Below are 19,375 nucleotides of genomic sequence, written 5' to 3' on the forward strand. Positions count from 1 at the left end.
AAATTCAACACAGCTGTCCACATAAAGATGTTTACCAGTAATCTACAGATTGTCGACGACCTTGTTCTTTTTCTCTCTCCCTCTTTTCACTGATCTGTGTTTGTTCTCTCTTGATTCTCTCTCCCCTGGATATTCTCTGTGAACACTGTGTTCCCACATATCATCGGCATTTTTATATATGTTTTTGCCATTTTTATCCTCTGTGACGTCCTTTTGATATCAACATGATCACCTACTGCCATTTTTCCCCCTCACTTTCATCTTTTACACTTTCATCAGAATCAGAGTCAGAACTACTTTATTACTTTATTACTTAATTACATCTTACCTGCCCTGTCTTGTATCTCTCTCGTTATCTCTAACTCCGATGTCTTCCTTGTTGTATCATCTCTGTCCTCGGTGTCCCACTGCTCAGTTTCGGGGACACCTCCCTCTCCTCTGCCTCCACCCTGGAGCACATCCCATCCTCGGCCGTGGCTCGTCCTCGTCCCCTGGTCCGGCAGCAGAGCCTCCAACAGCCCCTCACTCACCAGCCCCCTCCGGGTCCCAACGACCCCCCGGTCACCTCACAGAGCCTGGGCCAGCTGCACACGGGTCCAGGCGGCGGGGGCCACCGTGGAGGCCCGCGGGGGGTCCGGGGGAGTCCGGCTGGAGCCTCCCGGTACAGAGGAGGAGGGGCGGGCCGATCGAGGTCGAACCCAGGCAGCTGGGACCACATGGTGGAGCAGATCCGTCACAGAGGGCTGGACGTCAAGTCGTTCTTGTAAGTGTCATCGAGTTTTCCAAAATACTACAATAAGAGGTACATCACGATGGTATGTGTTAAACTGCTAAACTCATTTAGGGCACAGTCTAATAGAACAGTCGAGCAGGAAGGTCCTACCTGAAGATGTGTTCACAGAATCAAAGGTACAATAGTCAACGGGTCTAAAAATAGCTGCTGTGAATGTCATACTGCTGGATAACAGTCATATTAAAATAGCGCTGGTTTTATTTATAGGGTTAGAACAAAGAGTTTAACACAAAATGCAAGATATAGAATTTTAAATACAACAATATACACTAAAGGAGACTAATACAAACACTAAAAATGCAATATCAAAATGAAAAAAAATAAATTGAATAAAATAAATTGAAGTTAAAACTATAAACACAAAGGTGAAAACAATAACAATACAAATATATAATAATAATAATAATAATAATAAATCAGTATGCAAGTAAGTAAATAAATGTAAAAGAGAAAAAATAAAGATGATAGTAATGTTAAAATACCTTTGCTTTGCTGTGGTTGCTTGAAGTAGAGCTTATTTTAACTGTTTTATATCAACTTTAGTGGCTTAATATGCTTGAACATGTTTTCTGTTTGATTTGGTAATGTATACTACCTTTGTTGTAAAATTAAATGTGCAAACTAATTAGAAATATAAAGTAAAATAAAATTTAGAAATACTTTCACGTTTGAGTGCAGTACTTAACTAAATGTTCTCCGTTACATTCTGGTTTGCTGTACAGTTGAATGCATTGTATTGTGCTGAGTGGTGTCTCTAGTGGTTTAGTAAGTAAATCTGGAAATAATATTAGAAACAGCTCACAGTAATGCAACACAAACAGCACCACAAAGTCCAGAAAGATTCTGCCTTCTAGAGGGGAGAATTTATTGGAAGGTGCTGCTGAATTAGTATTTGTTTAGCTGAAGTGTAACAGACTGGCTGAATATGAACACTCCTCTGTGTGCAGATGATGGAACTCAGTCACATTTTTGCAAAATCTAATGCAATCCTCCACAATAAGCCTGCAACAAATAGTGTCTTTGCAGAATGTAAAATTTGACATAGTGCTGAGTTTGTTCCACAGATTCTGATTCATGTGAACAATGATCTGGATTTAGGTTGTGATATTGGTGTGTGTGCACTAGCAGCTGTATGCTTCAGGTGTGACAGATTATACTACATCCTTATTCACTACATGATTCACATTAATAGCTAGTCCTGTAGATCATATTGTCTGTCTTCTGTTAGTATGCTGCATAGTGATTTTTTGCAGGCCTTTCAGGTATTAATTATATTTATTAGAGTCATCACATGCTCATGTGTTCATATTTATGTGCAATATTAAATTAACCCATTCTGAGTTACATAGGGGCAGAATTAACATCTGAATATTGTCATATTTTTGAATATATGTATTGTGTGCTGTATATTGTAAAGACATCTAGGAGGTCTTCAGAGTCTCAGATATGTTTTTGACTTCACACCATCTCAGTATATGTACATACATACGTGAATTAAACAGCAGCAGTATTGTGTGGGGACTTTTGTCATTCCCCGCTATATGTGTCTTATATGTGCCGATAATCAATCCAGCACTAAGAAATGACAGCCGAGCAGCATTTCAGTCATTAAAGTACAGGTTTCTTAACATATATTTACCTTGGTGAATCAAATTGTTGTATACATTTAAACCATAAGACTTGATTTATCATTTCTTTCCACAGTTTTTCCAACATAAACTGACAACAATTAGATAAACTCAGCACCGTAAGATAGAGTGCCCTTAATCTTGAGCTAACCAGGTTTCAAAAGAAATATTCACCCCGCAGTTGGCACGGATCGTTACAGGTTTTACGACACCAACGATTTTCCAACTCATCCACTACTGAGCAGAGCAGCTGCTGTTGTCCGAAGGCCACCGATTGTTTGAGATACTGAGCACGGAGAGCTCTCCTCCTCCTCCGCTTGACTTGAGTGATAGATTACAGATGATGTGCTCCACAAAGCAGCCTCACGTGCACGCCAAGCTCCCCTCCCGACCGTAAACATGGACACTCGCACACATCCACACAGCACGGCTCTCCGCCCCTGTACTTTCTGCATGTCTTCCCATTAATAGTGTCTCCAGGCCAGTGACCTCCCTGCCTATGTGAATCATCATTCAAATAAGGCCAGAGCACATTCGTACAGTGAGGTGGCGTCTCCCATTGTCCCCCCCCTCGTCCTCATGAATCTCACTGGACCAAACAATTGTTGACCCTTGTGGGGACAAACATGATGTGAGAGGAGGTGGTGGGGGGGTATCATGCATTTGTGATCAGACAGGTATGAGCAGCCGAATGCAGCAATTTCACCTTTCACTCGTGTCCATGCCTGTCGCACAGCGTGGAGACTGAGCCCCGCCGCTTTCATTTCAGATCAATAGAGCTGGTGTAGGTGGTAATGATTTCAGCATCCGCCGGTTGGAGTGCGCGTGTCTTTTTTGGTCATCTATACAAATCCATTCACCTTATCGATGAGCATCATGTTGGTGCTGTTTACAGATTCCCAGTGGGCCACTGTCTCTCAAGTGCTAATGTGTTCCTCTTGTTGTCGATACGACTTCAACAAACAGCATCTATCTTTTTATGGAGGGGATTGCACTATGAAAAGAGTAAGCAGGCTGGTAAAAAGTAAATGTGAGATATGCAGAGGTTAGAGGAAGAAGATCAGAGGAGAAAATACCCCAAAATATCCAAAAGGATTTGCCTATTTAAACAACATTTTTTTCATATATATTTCAATATTCATCCATATTTCTTGGCTATCTACACAATGGCACAGTGTTGAAGTAGTTTTTGAATCATCATTGCAAGATTTGAACCATTGCAACATTTTGGTCTATATTTTATAACAACAAAGGAACATTACCAAAGCAATTTCTTCTAAAACAAAAAATTTAATTCCTGCAATTTCATTGGGACTAACCTTCTCTCATTCATAACCAGGTCAAATCAACATTTAAACCAAAGTAAAACAGCTACTAATCCACACAATATAAATGGAAATTCTTTCTGAATCCTATAATTAAGCCTAAAATTGTCAGTCCGCTGATGTTCGGGGAAATCAGCAAAAGAAAACGTGTTGTGGAATCAGAACTGCCTTTTAGGAAATTACTGTGGAGAAGAAAATTTGTAAAGATTGTCCTTGGATCAGTACGCTACATTAGAAGCTGCATGAAAAAGAAAGAGCACGGCAGAGAAGAAAGTATGAGAAGCAAGGCTACGGCAGGATATGAGGCCCACATGTGGGATGTTTTTTTGTGACTGTGAATTACAAGATTAGTTGTGGGCAAATGATTATTTGTTAAGGTCAGTGTTTGCGTGCCCTCTTGAATTCACGGTGCAGCATACTTTGGCAAAATGTAATTTGGTTGACTTCAGGCGTGTTTGGGGGAACAATAACAGCTCAAAATCAACATGATATATTCCTTTGTTGCAGGTTTTTGTTCAGGCCACTGCAATTTTCATGGATTTCTTTTGGTTTTTCTATGTTTTATTTTCCTGCACATCATTTCAGTTGCTTCTGTTTTCTCTAACACATTACAAATCTCTTTTTCAGGGTTTTACTGTTTTATTTTTACATATTTATTGTAAATGAAAATGATAAAACCACTGAGGCATCAGTAGTCCTCGACCTGTCTGCTTAGGATGCCCATTTCAGTGAAGCATATTTCTATGACTATCATACAGTATCAGTACAGTAGACTAAAAAAAAAATCCCTCATGAGAAACTGAATGCATCCATGGCCTTGTAGGAATGCACACTGTCCACTGAGGCATTATATAACTGCATGTATTGTAATGATGAATCATGCTATATGGAAAAAGCAGCGCATGGATGTTTCTAACCGGTTGTATATCAAAGGTTGGCTTGTAATGATCGCTTTTATCATCCCATGTATTTTAATGATATCCACTTTGCTATAAAATAGAAACATTCACATAACATCATGTCAGCGTTAAAGAACTAAGGAAAGATTCAAGTCAGTGTGTGACAAATAAATTGGCACCAAAATAAGCTGTTTCTTCGGTGGCAACTGCTCAGACAACAGCATGCTACAGCATAAAGCAGAGTGAATAATCCTATGTGCTGCACAGCATCTTAAAAGTGAGAACTTGATTTTGTAGTAATTCAAAAGGCTGGATGGCTTTTAACGGCACACTCACAGCCTCGCAGAGCTGCTTGAAAGAACGGTAAAGCAAAGACATTCTTTAGCTGATACAGATTTCTTTTCTTCTGACCTCTACTGCCTTCTCATTGGCTGAATGAACAATTCTAACTTTGCATTATTTAAATGTATATATGCAATATATACATAAGGCATGTTCATGTTAAAAGACGCGTCTCAAAGGTGGTTTTGGTGCCAGTTCACACGTCGCATGTTGACAGAAATGTGTCATGCAGTGAAATTCAAAACCACAAGTTGCCTTTGTAGGTTGTGGGTTTTGTTGTGTTTCAGTTTCTTCTGCGATAAACCAACACAATCCATGTTTTTCCATCTGTCATGAGTAATCAACTTCAATGATATTTACATGAAAATCAGCAGTAGGATACACAAAATTACAAGAAATGCATGCAGTAAAGTGTGACTCAGTTGTTAGCTCATAAAGGTCTGTGTTGTATCTCAGCTCACTCCATAGCAGACAGGTTTGTGTGTCAAAACAAAGTACGGATTGAGCGTTTGTCAAAATGAAATATTTTAGCATCCTCACAACAGTCTACCACCTCTCTCCCTCTCTCTCTTTGTACTTGAAATGGATGTGTGCTGGGTGTGTTGCTGAGTTTCTGTCACTGCCTGTTTGCGTGTTTATTTGTACATCCTGGCTTATGCGTGTGTGTGTGTCCCTGTGCCTGTGTCTGTGTTTGTCTACATACTCGTGTGGTCTTGTGATGTCTTTGTTTGTCTGTGTGTCCAGTGAGGGGAAGATGGTTGTTCTGTCTCTAGCTATCGGGCTGGCTGAACAGGATGACTTTGCCAACCTGCCAGATCTACAGGAAGCGCCAGCGAGCAAAGAAAACGAAACCACACCAGAAAAAAGGTAACGAGAGAAAGAGAGAGAAAGAATGTGAGGAATGTGGTTAGTTAAGCACGGAAATAAATGAGCGACTGAGGTTGCTATTTGTCATGTGGTGGAGAGGTTTGCAATTATGTGTAATTTTAAAGAGCTGCGGGGCTATTTGTCTCTGCTGTGTTGATGAAGTGGTCTGTTGGTGACCTGTGTTGGGTGACCTGAAAGACCAGCAGTTCATGGCGATTTTTTTTACCCTTAAAAACTGAAAAAAAAAGTCTTACATAAAATGCTCTTTTTTTCTACTCTTAAGGCTTAGAAATATTCCATTTGACGTTACTCTGAGCCACAACATTAAAACCACCTTGGGCACATTGGCAGTGGATCCTTTGGGTCCTAAGCGTCGTAGGGTGCAGCGGTTGGGACTGTTCCAGCACAAACCATGGATGCTTGAGATTGCTTCCGATTGAGGCCTTCAAACTCCCCAGATTTTGGGGCATTTGGAGGCCAGATCGATGCTTGTGGCCCTTTGTCGTGTTGCTGTTGACATGTAGCTCTTTGCTTGGTGTGCAACAATGTTTAGCAAACTAGCATCCAAGTGAATGCCACGTGCCACGTACTTCCCCTGTCAGTGGTTTTAAAGTTGTGGTTGATTGATGTAAACAATTTAAAAGAATCCAGTTGAATCTGGCCATGAATGTGAACAAATCAAAAGTATCAGTACTTTCGGGTTTCTTGTAATGATCTGCCATCTTTCACAGATTGAAAACCACCTTCACGTCAACACTGAAACTGAAACACTAATATAAAGAGTCCAAATTTCTCTAGGGTACCTCACCCCTGCAGAGTGCCTTCCTTTGTTTTCTAGAATTGTATTTATTTAACTGTTAGGTGTTTGAACTGTCACATTTAAACCTGTCAAGTTAATGCCAGCCTTTGAAAATCCATCACATGTAATCTACTGCAGATGTAATTGCACAGTACTGTGCAAACTTTTTGGCAAAAAAGGTTTAGATTCTTATCCGTCATCCAGTTCCAGCAGTATGGTTGTCAGTCTCAGCGTGACAATGAGCCCAAACGTACAGCCCAAGCTGTAAAGAGCTATTCGTAACATCAGGAATAAAAAGGAGCCCTGCAGCAGATGCTGTGAACCCCACAGAGCCCAACTTCAACATCATGGAGTCAGTGTGGGATTAAATGAAGAAACAAAAGGCTCAATCCACAGAAGAACTGTGGCAAACAATTGAAAAGTGCACATGACAAACTGGTGCTGTTTGAAAGGCAAAGGGAGCTCACATTAAATTTTGATTTGTTTTTAGTTTCCTATTAAGTTAATGAGACAAAGCTATTCATTGCATTATTTTAAAGGTACCCTCATTTAACTTTTGTGCCTAAAACTTTTGGACAGTACTGTAGGCACTCAGCTTAAACTCCTCGGACCATTAAATCCACTATTCTCAGTGTTGTGACCTTACTTCATATTGTTGTATTAATTGGGTTTATCTATGTCTAATTAATAGGTAGTTATCTGGCTTCCAGTGCAAAACTAAAGCACAGACTGCTTCTCTTTTTGCTCTTTTCCTATTATGTTCATTGTTTGTCATTTTTCATTTTGCTTATCACCATATTTTCTTTACCTTTTCACCTATTTTGGCTCCCTTTCTCCCGTTTTTTTCATGTCCTCTGTGTTCTCCGTGCAGACCTTTGAAAGTCTGCTTGTCTGCAGCTCTTCACTGCTGGTTTGATCTTTGAGTCGTAGGCACAGGAGAAGGGCACCCTCATTATTTAGAAGTAAGATTCCTCACATGAAACACTCTAAAAATATGCTAACCTCTCATCGAGCAGTGATCTCACAGCAGCCGTCAGAGACTAACACAGTCTCTCAGCTGGTGAACAAAGGACTGAACAGACTGCTTTCTTATCGCATCAGTGTTTGAGGGATAAAGTGCTTAGCCCAGTGTTTTGACACTACCGGGCAGAGGATAAACCTTTGTGTAGGTCGGCGTAACCAGACATACATTTTGTCTTCAGGGATCTCGGGTTTTTTTGTTTGTTTGTTTGTTTTCATAAATTGTGCTATTAAATTCAATTACATTTCTTAAACACATTAACTTTTCTCACAACCTCTCCACAGCGCACCCAAGTGTGCCGTTCTAACTAGGTCATCTGTGAATATGTGGTTGATGAAAAATAGAGGTCTGTCTTTGAAGAATAGAGCATGATAAATGCTTCTTTTTCTGACGTTGTTGCAACAATTATGACCTTTTTATTCTTTTTAAATTTAATTGAAGACATCTAAGGGTCAGGCTGGAGGTGAAGACCGACTTACCGCTTGTCCCCAAATCATGGTCTCTTCCCGTAACTGTCTGGAGGTCTGTCAAGCACCTAACTCCAATCACATCCAGCCAGCTAGCCTCTACCCAGAGGGATGGCGTGGGCCAAGTTGTCTAGTGTCCTTCCACAGCTAATAACAGCTCTCCATCATCATCTCTGTCTGTCTCCCTCATCTCTCTGTCTCTGTAGTTACCTCGTAAGCTCATCTGCTGCCTCGCTCCCGGCTGTTTTCCTGGAGCCCAGCAGACTGAGAACGATGGAACGGGATGATCCCGCCAAGATTATATGTGACAAGACAATATGCTGTCAGACAGTGAAAGAGAGACAGAAAGAGTGGGAAACCTTTGCTCTCCGCTTTTTCCGCAGAAATATGATACAAGATAAAAATACACACACCCGTGGAGGTTTGAGGCTCTGTTGGTTTATTAATGAAATCAAATGCAGCTCGGAGCACAAGTATCTTCAAACACCAAATCTGATAACAGAGAAGTAACGGGATACAAAGCAAAAGCTGTGTGTATTAGGCCAAATGTATATTTGTTCAGACAGTCCCTCTAAATATAGCCTGTAAGTGGCAAGAAAAAGCTGTAAAAGTAAGCATTTGTCTTCTCTACACGTCCACCATACACAGAGCAAAACTAAGAAGTATTTGGAGTCATGTTTTTCTACTTCTGATGATTGTAAGTCCAATGACTCTCTTTTTAGCTCTGTTTAAGTCTCCACCACCTCCACAAAAGTTGAGTATTTCAGTGCAAAGCAGGCGTCTTTGTTCATTAACTTGTTGCTAACTTTGTGCCTCTGCCATTTGTTGCCAGGGAAATAATGTACAAAAGAGACGCCTGCTGCTGTTGGAAATGAAAGCAGTGGGACTGGACCAAATCACTGAACATGTGGGGCCATAAAACCGAAGCAGTATCACAAGAAGTTAGCAAAAGACTCCACAGAGCTAAGAGTTGATGATAATTCTCTGTCAGTTCATTACAAGAGCGATCTTTGTCACAGTACGCCGAGTCATTTGATCTGTTGCTAATATGGAAATATGACTACAGCTTTAATGTGTTTTTTTGGGACTCAGTGACTAATCTACATCACAGCTGCAAAGTAAATTATTATCACAAATCATGGCTTAGAAAACTTTTTTTCTTCCTCGTTCAACGGAAAATATGCTTTCATTAATAAAGAGATTAATGGCTTGGCTGTTGAAGAACAACATGTTGCTGCCCCCATGACAAAAAAGTTTTTGGTAATTTTCGAAGCTGTCATCACTCATTTTGTTGTTATAACCACGTATCCTTTTATCTTGCTACATCCGAAAACATTATTGTAATAATTTCTTATTATTACCATGATGAACTGAGTCTTTATAGGTTTAAAAAAAAAACATAATAAACAATGATTGATTGAGATATCAGTGGGATGGTCTGAAAACATTGCACTGATCAGGCCATTAATAATCTCTGATACATAAATATAATAATAACGATTGCTTTTTACTACAGTGTTAATGCTTTCTTCTTTGCATCCCCATTTATCATGTGGAAGCTTCTTCTTATACCAATATATGAACTTATCTTATGATATTATGAGAATTTCTTTTTTTCATCAAATTACGTGGAAATTTGTAGAACGAGATAAATTTCTTGCGGAAATGGAATGAAATGTTAATGACATCATGAAAATTAAGAAATATGCCATAATAATATGAAAACATATTGTTATATCGTGAAAACCATCTTGTAAAACATGCAGACTTTTCAAGATCAGATAAGAAAAGCTTTATTGATCCCATAATGGGGAAAGTTCACCGTTAGAGCAGCTCAAAGGAGATAAAGTAAAAAGGCAGTACAAGAATGAATTAGCACACAGTGCAAAACGCAGAGAACATTATATACACAGAAGAGGATTTTTTTTCTTTTTTAATACATGAGGATGAGGTTGAAACAGTTATTGCACATAAGTAGCATGCATATGTAAGGGGGGAAAGTGCAGCAGTAACAGAGGTGGACCCGTTTATAGGGCAGTTTATAAGAAGAAAAAAATTTAGGAAATTTTGTCATGGTGGCAGCAAAAACACCGCTGTTCTTACTGAGTGAATCAGAATTTACATACAGATACAATAGCTGTTGTCACTCAGACACTGAAATTGCTCATTTAAAACATGAGATATGTTTCTGCTTTCTCCGGGTTCTCCGGCTTCCTCCAAAAACATGCTGAGGTTAATTGGTGATTCTAAATTGTCTGTGTGTTGAATGTGAGTGTGCTTGTTTGTCTCTTTGTGTAGCCCTGCAATAGACCGGCGACCTGTCCAGGCTGTTCCCTGCCTTCACTCCCAGTGCATGTCTGCTTCCTGTAGCTCAATGAAAACCTAAAATATATTGCACATCAGCCTTATCTTTAAGAATAAATCTAAACTCGGGTGCACAATGGCTGAATAAACCCTTAACAAGTGTGTTGTGCCATGTGACAGGTTAATGTTCATTTCTGGTTTTGAACACAGCCGTTGCTATAGATGCTGCCCACACTGCTGTTGTATTTTTAGAGATCAAATTGCTTAAGACACCAGTGCAGCTGTGATTACAGTTAATTATAGTAATGTCAAAAGGTATATTTTCCTTCTAGTTGATGCGCTATCTGCAGGCAGTGCCAGTGCTTCTCTCCATGTCAACTGAAAGGTCCTCTGATCTCTCGTGTGTAGCTTCATGTTATGCAAGTTGGTTTGGGTCACTGTGGTCGACCAGCCAAAGCCCTGCAGTGGACTGAACGTAATCACCCACCTGCAGATAACTATGATGGAAGCTTCGAAGCTATTTGTGTTATTATCATCTCAGAAAGCTGCTGTTGCATGGCAGAGTTGCATCCTAATGAGCTCAGAGGTTCACCACACAACGAGATGCAACAGGGAAATAAATATGAATAGACCTAAAAGAGCTTACTAGCCCCTGACAGCCTCCACTCTGAACAGTGAATTTGTAAAAGCTGTAGAACATGCAGCGCTCTCTGGAATGGAGCGAATCGAAGTCTGCCTCCATTCAGAATGAGCCAAGAATGCGCTATGCCCACACAGGCTGTCAATGATGGGACATTCAAATCAAATGTGGAATTTGCAACATGAAGCTGCAAAGCTAATTCTGTTTTGCTTTCACAAAAGGGAAACACATCCTTAAAAGTTACTGATACTTAAGTCTTTGTCATAATTTCAACTCTTGCTGCAAGTCCCAGTGTGCCGTAATAAGTTCTCTCACTGTGGTCCACCATTTACAACATTTGAATGAGCAGAATGCAGCTGGATGGAAGCTCAGTGTGACTGAAAAAATAAAATCCCACAAAAACACATTCACTCAGCATGTTTGACTTTGAGTTAATATTACTGAAAATATTATTTTCAGTCTTACAACAAATAGTTTTAGTAAACGAAACACCAAATATGATGCCAAATATTACCCTTCAGCAGTTGATGGAGACCAAAATGGAGCAAAAAGGAGACTTTATATTGTACTTGTTCAATAAATCCTGTGTCTAATGGATGAGCATATAGGCTGCTAGCACATTTTATAGTGATAATCTGTCAGTGTTGTGTTTGCAGCTAGTTCTCCTGACCCCAAGTACTCAAAAAAGACGAATTTCTATGTAGGAGTTTTATTACATTATCATTTAGAGACTGGCATAAGCACATTTACAGCATGTAGTCAACACAGAACATCTAAAATGTGTCCTGCATGTTGTTTAAACCGTCGACATTTAAATGTGTGCATGCTGCTAATGTGGTCGACCTCAGTGGGATTTGAAGCCCTAATCTTGGCAGCGGTAAATGTTGCACTGCACTCGCTGAGTTGCACAATGCCAGACTGTACAGTATTAATCAAGCAGGAAGTTGTTGTCACCCTTTGTCAGCTGGCATATCCAACTCTTTCAGTAGTGTGTCTGAGCCAGCAATCACAGTAAGTCAAGTCTCCTAATGACTCCTCAGGCCCGGCCACTGGTCCCCACGGCAGCCTCCGGAGCCGGCAGTGGCCCGGGAGGAAAGATGATTGGAAAGAAAAAGCGATGTAGGTCAGCACAAACGAGGCATCTTTTTAAAAATACTGTCAGAACTAAGTCTGGAGCTCATTCACCATTTCCCAGGTTGCTGCTCGTGGCTACGAGCGGGGAGCTGATTTAAGAGAGCCCATGAAATAAAAAGAGAGGGCGGGGGGGCGTCACAACCGAGCTGACAGTGATCGGTGAGAGGAGAAAAAACTGTGCTCTTGGTGTCAATAAACAAATTTATTGATTTGGTGTCAAGTTTTGAAAGGGGTAAGACATCAGGATCTTTTAGTTATTCGCCGTGGATTTACAAAAACATCCAGTGGATAAATTTGGGGCAGCAGAAGTCTATTCAAAAGGCATCAAACCAGTCGAGCACTGTAGATAGCTCCATTAGTTGTATTAGCCTGTGTGTTGAGGGGGGCGTTGGCCGAGTGATTTGTCCCTGTTGGTGCGGAGCGCTGAGTGGGCTGACATCGGAGCCTGGACCTCATCCATCATGGGACATGGGGACCTATATTGTGTTTCATGGTCTCCTTGGGCTACTGTATGATCAGCAAGACCCAGATACAGCATGTTTATGGAGACACACTTCCCATTCAGGCCCTGCTGGTAGCTCTCATCCCTCATGTTCTCACCCGTCCATCCACTTTCCCTCCGTTTCCCATTTCTCTCCCATCCTCCTCATCAATTTCCTCTTTACCCTCCACGGCCCCCATTTTGTTTTTCAATAAGACTTTGCCTCCTCATCTCTCCTTGGTTTCTTCTCCGCTCCTCTCTCAGGCTCCCCTCTGTGCTTTATTTAATCGCATCAATTACACCCTCTTTCTTACTTTGCCCTTTTTGCTTTCGCCAGTTTGGCTCCTTTCTCTTTCTCCCTTTCCCTGTTCCACTATCTCCTTATTCACCTAATCCTCCCTTTCCTGAGGGTGTTGACTGGCACTGCGATGGAATGATGTCACATCAGTACTTCTCTGTCAGTGTAGATGACTGTCAGCTTGGCTCTGATAAATCTGCCTCATTGCTTAAGGAATGAGACTCCTCTGTGGGCAGTTTTTTTTCTGCATCGGTGTACAGTATATTTGCTCACACACCGCTGAATCGTTCTGGAACTGCTTTCACTGTTAAATGCTTGTACCAGTTGCAAGTTAATGTTTAAGGTTTGGCTCCAAATGTTAGGTTTTCAGATACAGTTTCATAAAGCAAACAACCTCAGCTCTGTTTCTTGTTTGGTTAATTCAGAGAAGCCAATATTATTTCATACTGTTTTCCCACATGGAAGACAAAGTGCAATAAATCTTAGTCACATTATAAGTCATCTCTTACCCTAAGGCAGGTTAACTTAATTATTCTGGCACGACTTCTGGAGATTGATAACTGAGCATGACAGAAGGTAAAATATGCACAAAAATAGCTCTTCAAATGAGTTTCCTGTTAGAATTTCTTCTCTGAGTGATTGCTTTTTAGTCAACTCCTGCACGGTGAACTTCTCAACTCAGAGCATGTATCATAATATCTTTTTGTTAGATGACCAAGAATCTTTCATTCAACTTGGTCTTAGAAATTACACCTACTATTAAATTGCTGTGCCAGTTATTGTGGCATTGCTCCATTGTTTTTTTTCTTCAGTGAAATCATGTTCTGTTTCTATATCACAATAGTGTTTGGTGGGTCTTCAAAGCACAAACTGGGTTTCATTAAAACAGTTCAGCTTCAAATAGGTGTTCATCAAAGTAACAATCAGACTTCAGAGTGACGACTAAATTAACGCTTTTCTATCATAAATTATTATGTACTAATTTAATATTTCTGTTTAAAAAAAATCGAACCATTAGATCGGTCAATATATAATTGCTGGACTTTTTGAACCATAGTTGGCAGGTATCATAGTTGACATTTTTGCTGTTTTCTTGCCTAAAATCAGCATGGCCGCCTATAACCAAACTCCACATGGCATTTTTAGAGAAAGATTATCCTCAAATATTACATATACAATTGAGTAAATTTGAAATTGAAAGTTATTTGTAAAGATATTGTAGTAAACCTGTTGACATGCCATAAATCCACACTTGACTCACACACTACTTTATATTAAATTATATTAAATAACTCAGAAAGCCTTGGAGTCTTGCCAGTCTTTTCTTCAGGAGGAAATGACATCATGTGGAGCAGGTCATGTGATCTAGAATTAACACACTTCTTTGAGAGGTGTTTTTGTAATGGGTAACTTAGCTGAAAGTGATTTCTCGGATACATATGCAGTTTGTTATTTTCCATATAACATTTGATATATCGCCAAAAAAGAAATATCTGTCATGATTATCTCAACTTAATAAAAGGAACACAATCAAAGCTAATTTTGAATAAGGTCACTTTGCTACTGTTTAGGTGACTGATATTAAATTCTGACAGTTATTTAGTTGACATTTTAGTGATATCCAGTAATTTTTTTTATTAAGGAGTGATTGTTTCAATAATAAATAATTATGGAATTTGTAAAGACATGATCATAATGAACATAGAGCACATTATTTTTTTTTAACTTAAAAAAAATGTATGCAAGATTTTTCCCATGCACTTCAAAAGTCCCTCAATTATATATTGACATAGATGATGTTCATTCCAGCAGCCTTGTGAAAAACTATTATAAGGATGTTTTACAGTCAAAACTCAGACTTTCATCATTGTTATTATTATTATTATTGTCCACTGCAGTAATATTGTACAAGGAGTGGGCTTTGTTCATTAAATTTTATTTTTCACATTCAGCTTCAGTTTAATGAGAGTTATTTTGAATTTTATTTGAAATCCTTACATTGTGTTTATTTCTTGTATATATTTTTAAAATAGTGTGTGTGTCTTGCAATATGTAAATTGTTGCTACAACGCTGCAATTTCCTTTAGGCGATCAATAAACTAATCTGTCTGTTATTATTATCATTATTATTATTATCACTGTTATCATTGTTATTATTGTGAATCATCTTCTCAGATGAATATTACATTATCTTAGCCTGCAGCTGAATATATCCAAGGCAATCAACCAACATTAAGTTACTGAGCCACAATATTTTAATTCATTCAAGGACCAACTTATGAATACTGTTATTTCTTGCTCATAATAACAAATTAAGGAGATTCATACCTTGTTTTATGATATCAGTTACACTTATTGTGCTTCTGGTCCATGGATTTGGTCAGTAAAGGTAACTGGCCAATGGGAATGCAGCATGTTACCAGATGACTGCATGAGAATTTTGTGTAAGAATTGAAACTGAAAAAAATCTGAAACGAAAAACTATCATATCAAATGTAGCACTTGACTATGTGTTTATTGGAAAGTCTTCCTTTGAGTTTATTTTTTGCCTCCACTTTATCTCTATTCACTCTTAATGTATTTATTTTTGCTCACATAGTATGGCACAGATTTAAGTCCATTCATTTTTTGGATTGATACTTTTATTAACAAGCAAAATGTAACGCATGAGACCATTTCAACAAAGGTATTTAAAGTTAAAAATGACATGTATGAGCATAATCTCTTGGATACAAGGTTTCTGAATTACACCATGCAAATAGAGCAAGAGGTTAATTGCTGAGTAATAATAAAAATCTGATTTATTCCCTTGAATGGAATTGTAACACAACTTAAATGCAATATTCCATTTGAATAACTTAGAGGGAAACACAAATACACATAGGCACATTTATGTAGTGACAGATTCTCCTGATTGCTCTTCTGATAAACATACGATATAATTCCAATCATCATTTCAAAGTTTCTTCATAAAGTCTGGACATAAATATCATCTCTAACTGAACAGAATCTATCTAGACGTGCATATACAACACTCGTCCCATTAGTTGCCAAAGTCTGAGCTACAGTATGAGGGGCTTTGATGCAGGGTGTCTGTGAAAGCAAAAATCTAACTTGATACTTCAATACTTCCAGACTTTACATGTTGCTCTGCTCTCGTCTGTTCCCTGCTGCCAGAATTCCGCTTGAATTTTCTAACTTTTTTCTTTCTAACCCAGTCCCTTCTGCTGTAATTACTTCCATGATATGTCTTAATCAAAGCTGGATGAATGAAGCAAGTTCCTTTCATTTATTCAGTCTTTCTTAATCAATTCTGCACTCCAGCAGCTAATACACGTGACACGGGGGGGAGATAAGATGTCTCTGCATTGTCCTTTGGGATGTAATGACCTGCTTTGTCCAATTACACAGACGATGGTTCTGGACTCAGATTGAGGCCTTGAGGTCAAAAGTCGGGTTTTAGGTTCCACTGTGTCAGATCGAAGTGCTCGTTCTCCAGGGACATTGCCCTTGACCTTCAGGCAGATTACAGGAGTGTGTTCCTGCACTCATAGACCCGCTGGTAGTTCATTTGCATCTCCCTACTGTTGAAAGTGTGGCATGAGAGCAGAGCTTTTTTTTCCCAGTGATGAACCAGCCTGTTAACAGGGGAAAGAAGGTAACTGCATAGCTGTACATTCTGTCTTTGTTCTGTTACGAGCGTCGAGGGTAGAGGGTGTTCTGCGCTTCTGTTTGGCATTTGTGAATCAGCCATTTTCAGCATGAGCTCACACACACACGGCGGTATGTGCTGAGGTGTTTTCGCAAGGTCACAGGGGGTTGGAGAAGTGTAGGTATGAGGAAGTCAAAGACTATGTTTCAAAGGCTTTCTAAATGTTTGGTCCCTTTTGCCCTGTGGGCTCCTTTTGCTATTTTCAACATATGCCCCTCTCTGTGGAACTTCCTTGGATTTCGCTGGCCTCTTTTGAAGGCTCCTGTTACCATAGTTACTGCCACCCTGTGTAAAATACATGATGGTAGTGAGTACAACCTTAAGTGGGAGCACACATTTGAGTAGTCATGGTTACAACAACCTCTAAAGGATGAATTATGTAACTGGTGTTGTGTTTTAGACGAGATAGTCACCAGCAGGCAGAAAGGGGCAACTCGCTGCTACAGATATCTTTCCTTCTGTCTGAGCAAATACCAAAGTTTAGCACAATACATGTGACCAAATTTCTTTGCTTTCTAATGTTTGCGAGTTTCTGTGTAGTTGTATCATTGAATCTCTATCACCACAGTGAGAGGAATTCAGCTGTTAAGTGAGAATTAACTGGCTTGAAAGATAATAATTCTTTCTCCTCGTTCCTCAGTGTTACAGAGGCGGATTTTTGTCACGTCTCATCACTTCCTTTATATCTCCGCACAAAAAGCTAATTTGAGAATGTTATCATGTGTGCTTGAAATAATATGCTGCACCAGCACACTGCTGCAGCCTGTGTGTGGTTGTGTGTGTGCGTTCGTAAGCAGGTGTGTGTCTATCTGACGGTGAGTAAACATGTATATTTGCACGCACGGATGAACTCACCTCCGTGCCACACCCAGTCGCTTCACGTCCCACAGGCGGTTACCGTGTCAACAGTCATGATTCGATCGCACTGTGTACAGCAGCAGGTCTTTATTTACCTTTCATGTCACCATATGTTAATGTGTGTGTGGTGACTTATGGAGAGCAGACACCACAACTGTACTTTTCTACAGCACAGGGGAATAGTGCAAGTGTATCATCATGCTGATTTATGTCTGTAGAATGTCACTGTGCAGGAAAATCTCCAAAAAGAGGCATTACTCAGGAGGTGAAAGTAAATACAGAGGAAGAATATAGTTGTGTTGTGGTTGTTTTGGAGAATCTTATTTATAGCTGATAGGATGACAGAGTGCAAACGCATGACTTGCCACAAAAAGCCTTCATCAGAGTGAATGACAGCAACATTGGCAGTAACAGTTGCAAGAATGAAAGAAAGACTTCATTAAGGCAGAATACCAGAATATAATGAGAGGTTTACCTCTTTTTTCTAGTCATGACTTCTAAAAATATAACGAGCGTCATCATTATCAAGCACAACAAACGAAACATATTTTGACTTTGCCAGAAATAGCTCGGTTTAATTTGGCTCCTTCATATTTGTGTTGTATCATTTGTCAGTTGCATTTCTGCTCTGACACTGATTTGTGAATGAAAAGTCCGCATGTTGTATAGAGATGGCAGCTGTGTAATTAATGATGCTGTGTGTTTTTGTTGATAAATGAAGTCCTCAACGTTGAAGTGAGAATATAACTTTGTGGTGTTTTGCTCTCTGTTGCTGTAACAAAACCTTCAGTGTAGCTTTCTACTTTTTCAGAAACTATCCTCTGACTTTCACCTGGTTAACTGCTCATTTGGATGTATAGAATCTCTGAATACACTTTCTTTAAGGATCTCCTACACTTAACTGTGCCTCAAGTTAGACAGGAACAATTTACAGTATTTGCTCTGTTCATTTATTGTCCGACAGCTTAACTTTCCGCTTGCAACCGAGAGTCCTTGCTTTTTTACTCTGCGTCGAATTTATGCAAAGACACAACTGAAAAAGTCTAACTTCCTGGTTGGCTTAGACTGGAGCTGACAGAGCAGGGAGTATGTTTACAGTTGGGGAAAAAACTATTTGCAGGCTTGCATTTACAGTTTTTATAAGCCCCGTGTTAAGGTATTGCATGTGCTGTGCATTGCTTAGATTTATAGCCAAATATTCACAGTAGCACAGTGGAATGAAATGGAGATCTCCAATGTAAATAATGGACAAAAAGCCCGGCTGTGTTTACTGTACATGAGCGTGATTGTTTAAGATTCACGTGGTCCCTGTCTTGTGTGTTGGGTGTTGATTTAGTGCGACTCAATGGACTGTCACCGAGCCAACACCCTCCTACAAGTAAAGCATTTATAGACTCTTTGGGAGAGACCCAGCTGACAGACATATATCATGTGCTCTGTTGTCAAAATGAGGATGAAGCTGATCTGTTTTAAGGTGATGGAGGACACGTTTAAGAAGGGTTTTTAAGTGAAAGTTTTCAAATCCAAGTGGCTGTAGTTTGGCTGTAAATCTACCTGGAATATAAACTACCACTTTTTACATTTTCATGCACCAAGTGTGCTGCAGAGATTTCAGCGTTGGCAGACACTCCAGCAGAATTACCTTGACTGTGCCAACATCCGGCGGTTTTCAAACCAGTCCCTACTGTTCCCACACACTGAAAACATATGTTTGAAAATGTAAAAGGGGCAAAACAGTGATGGATTACAAGCAACTTCTAAGCATCTGTTGTTGGATTTATTTTGTCGTGAATGAATTGAAATTACA

General features: G+C 39.6%; 1 protein-coding gene across 4 annotated transcripts in view; it reads left to right on the top strand.

Moving 5' to 3' along the window:
* Positions 1 to 19,375, top strand: part of syt7b (synaptotagmin VIIb) — a 105,892-nt gene that overhangs the window by 74,189 nt on the left and 12,328 nt on the right. For all 4 annotated transcript variants that reach the window (XM_022194745.2, XM_022194746.2, XM_022194749.2 and 1 more), the window contains 2 exons: positions 416 to 763; positions 5,732 to 5,854. In XM_022194745.2, coding sequence (XP_022050437.1) covers positions 416 to 763; positions 5,732 to 5,854 — 471 coding nt within the window. The remainder of the gene's footprint in view (positions 1 to 415; positions 764 to 5,731; positions 5,855 to 19,375) is intronic.

This window comes from Acanthochromis polyacanthus, chromosome 2 (genome assembly GCF_021347895.1).
Source record: "Acanthochromis polyacanthus isolate Apoly-LR-REF ecotype Palm Island chromosome 2, KAUST_Apoly_ChrSc, whole genome shotgun sequence".
Classification (NCBI taxonomy): domain Eukaryota; kingdom Metazoa; phylum Chordata; class Actinopteri; family Pomacentridae; genus Acanthochromis; species Acanthochromis polyacanthus.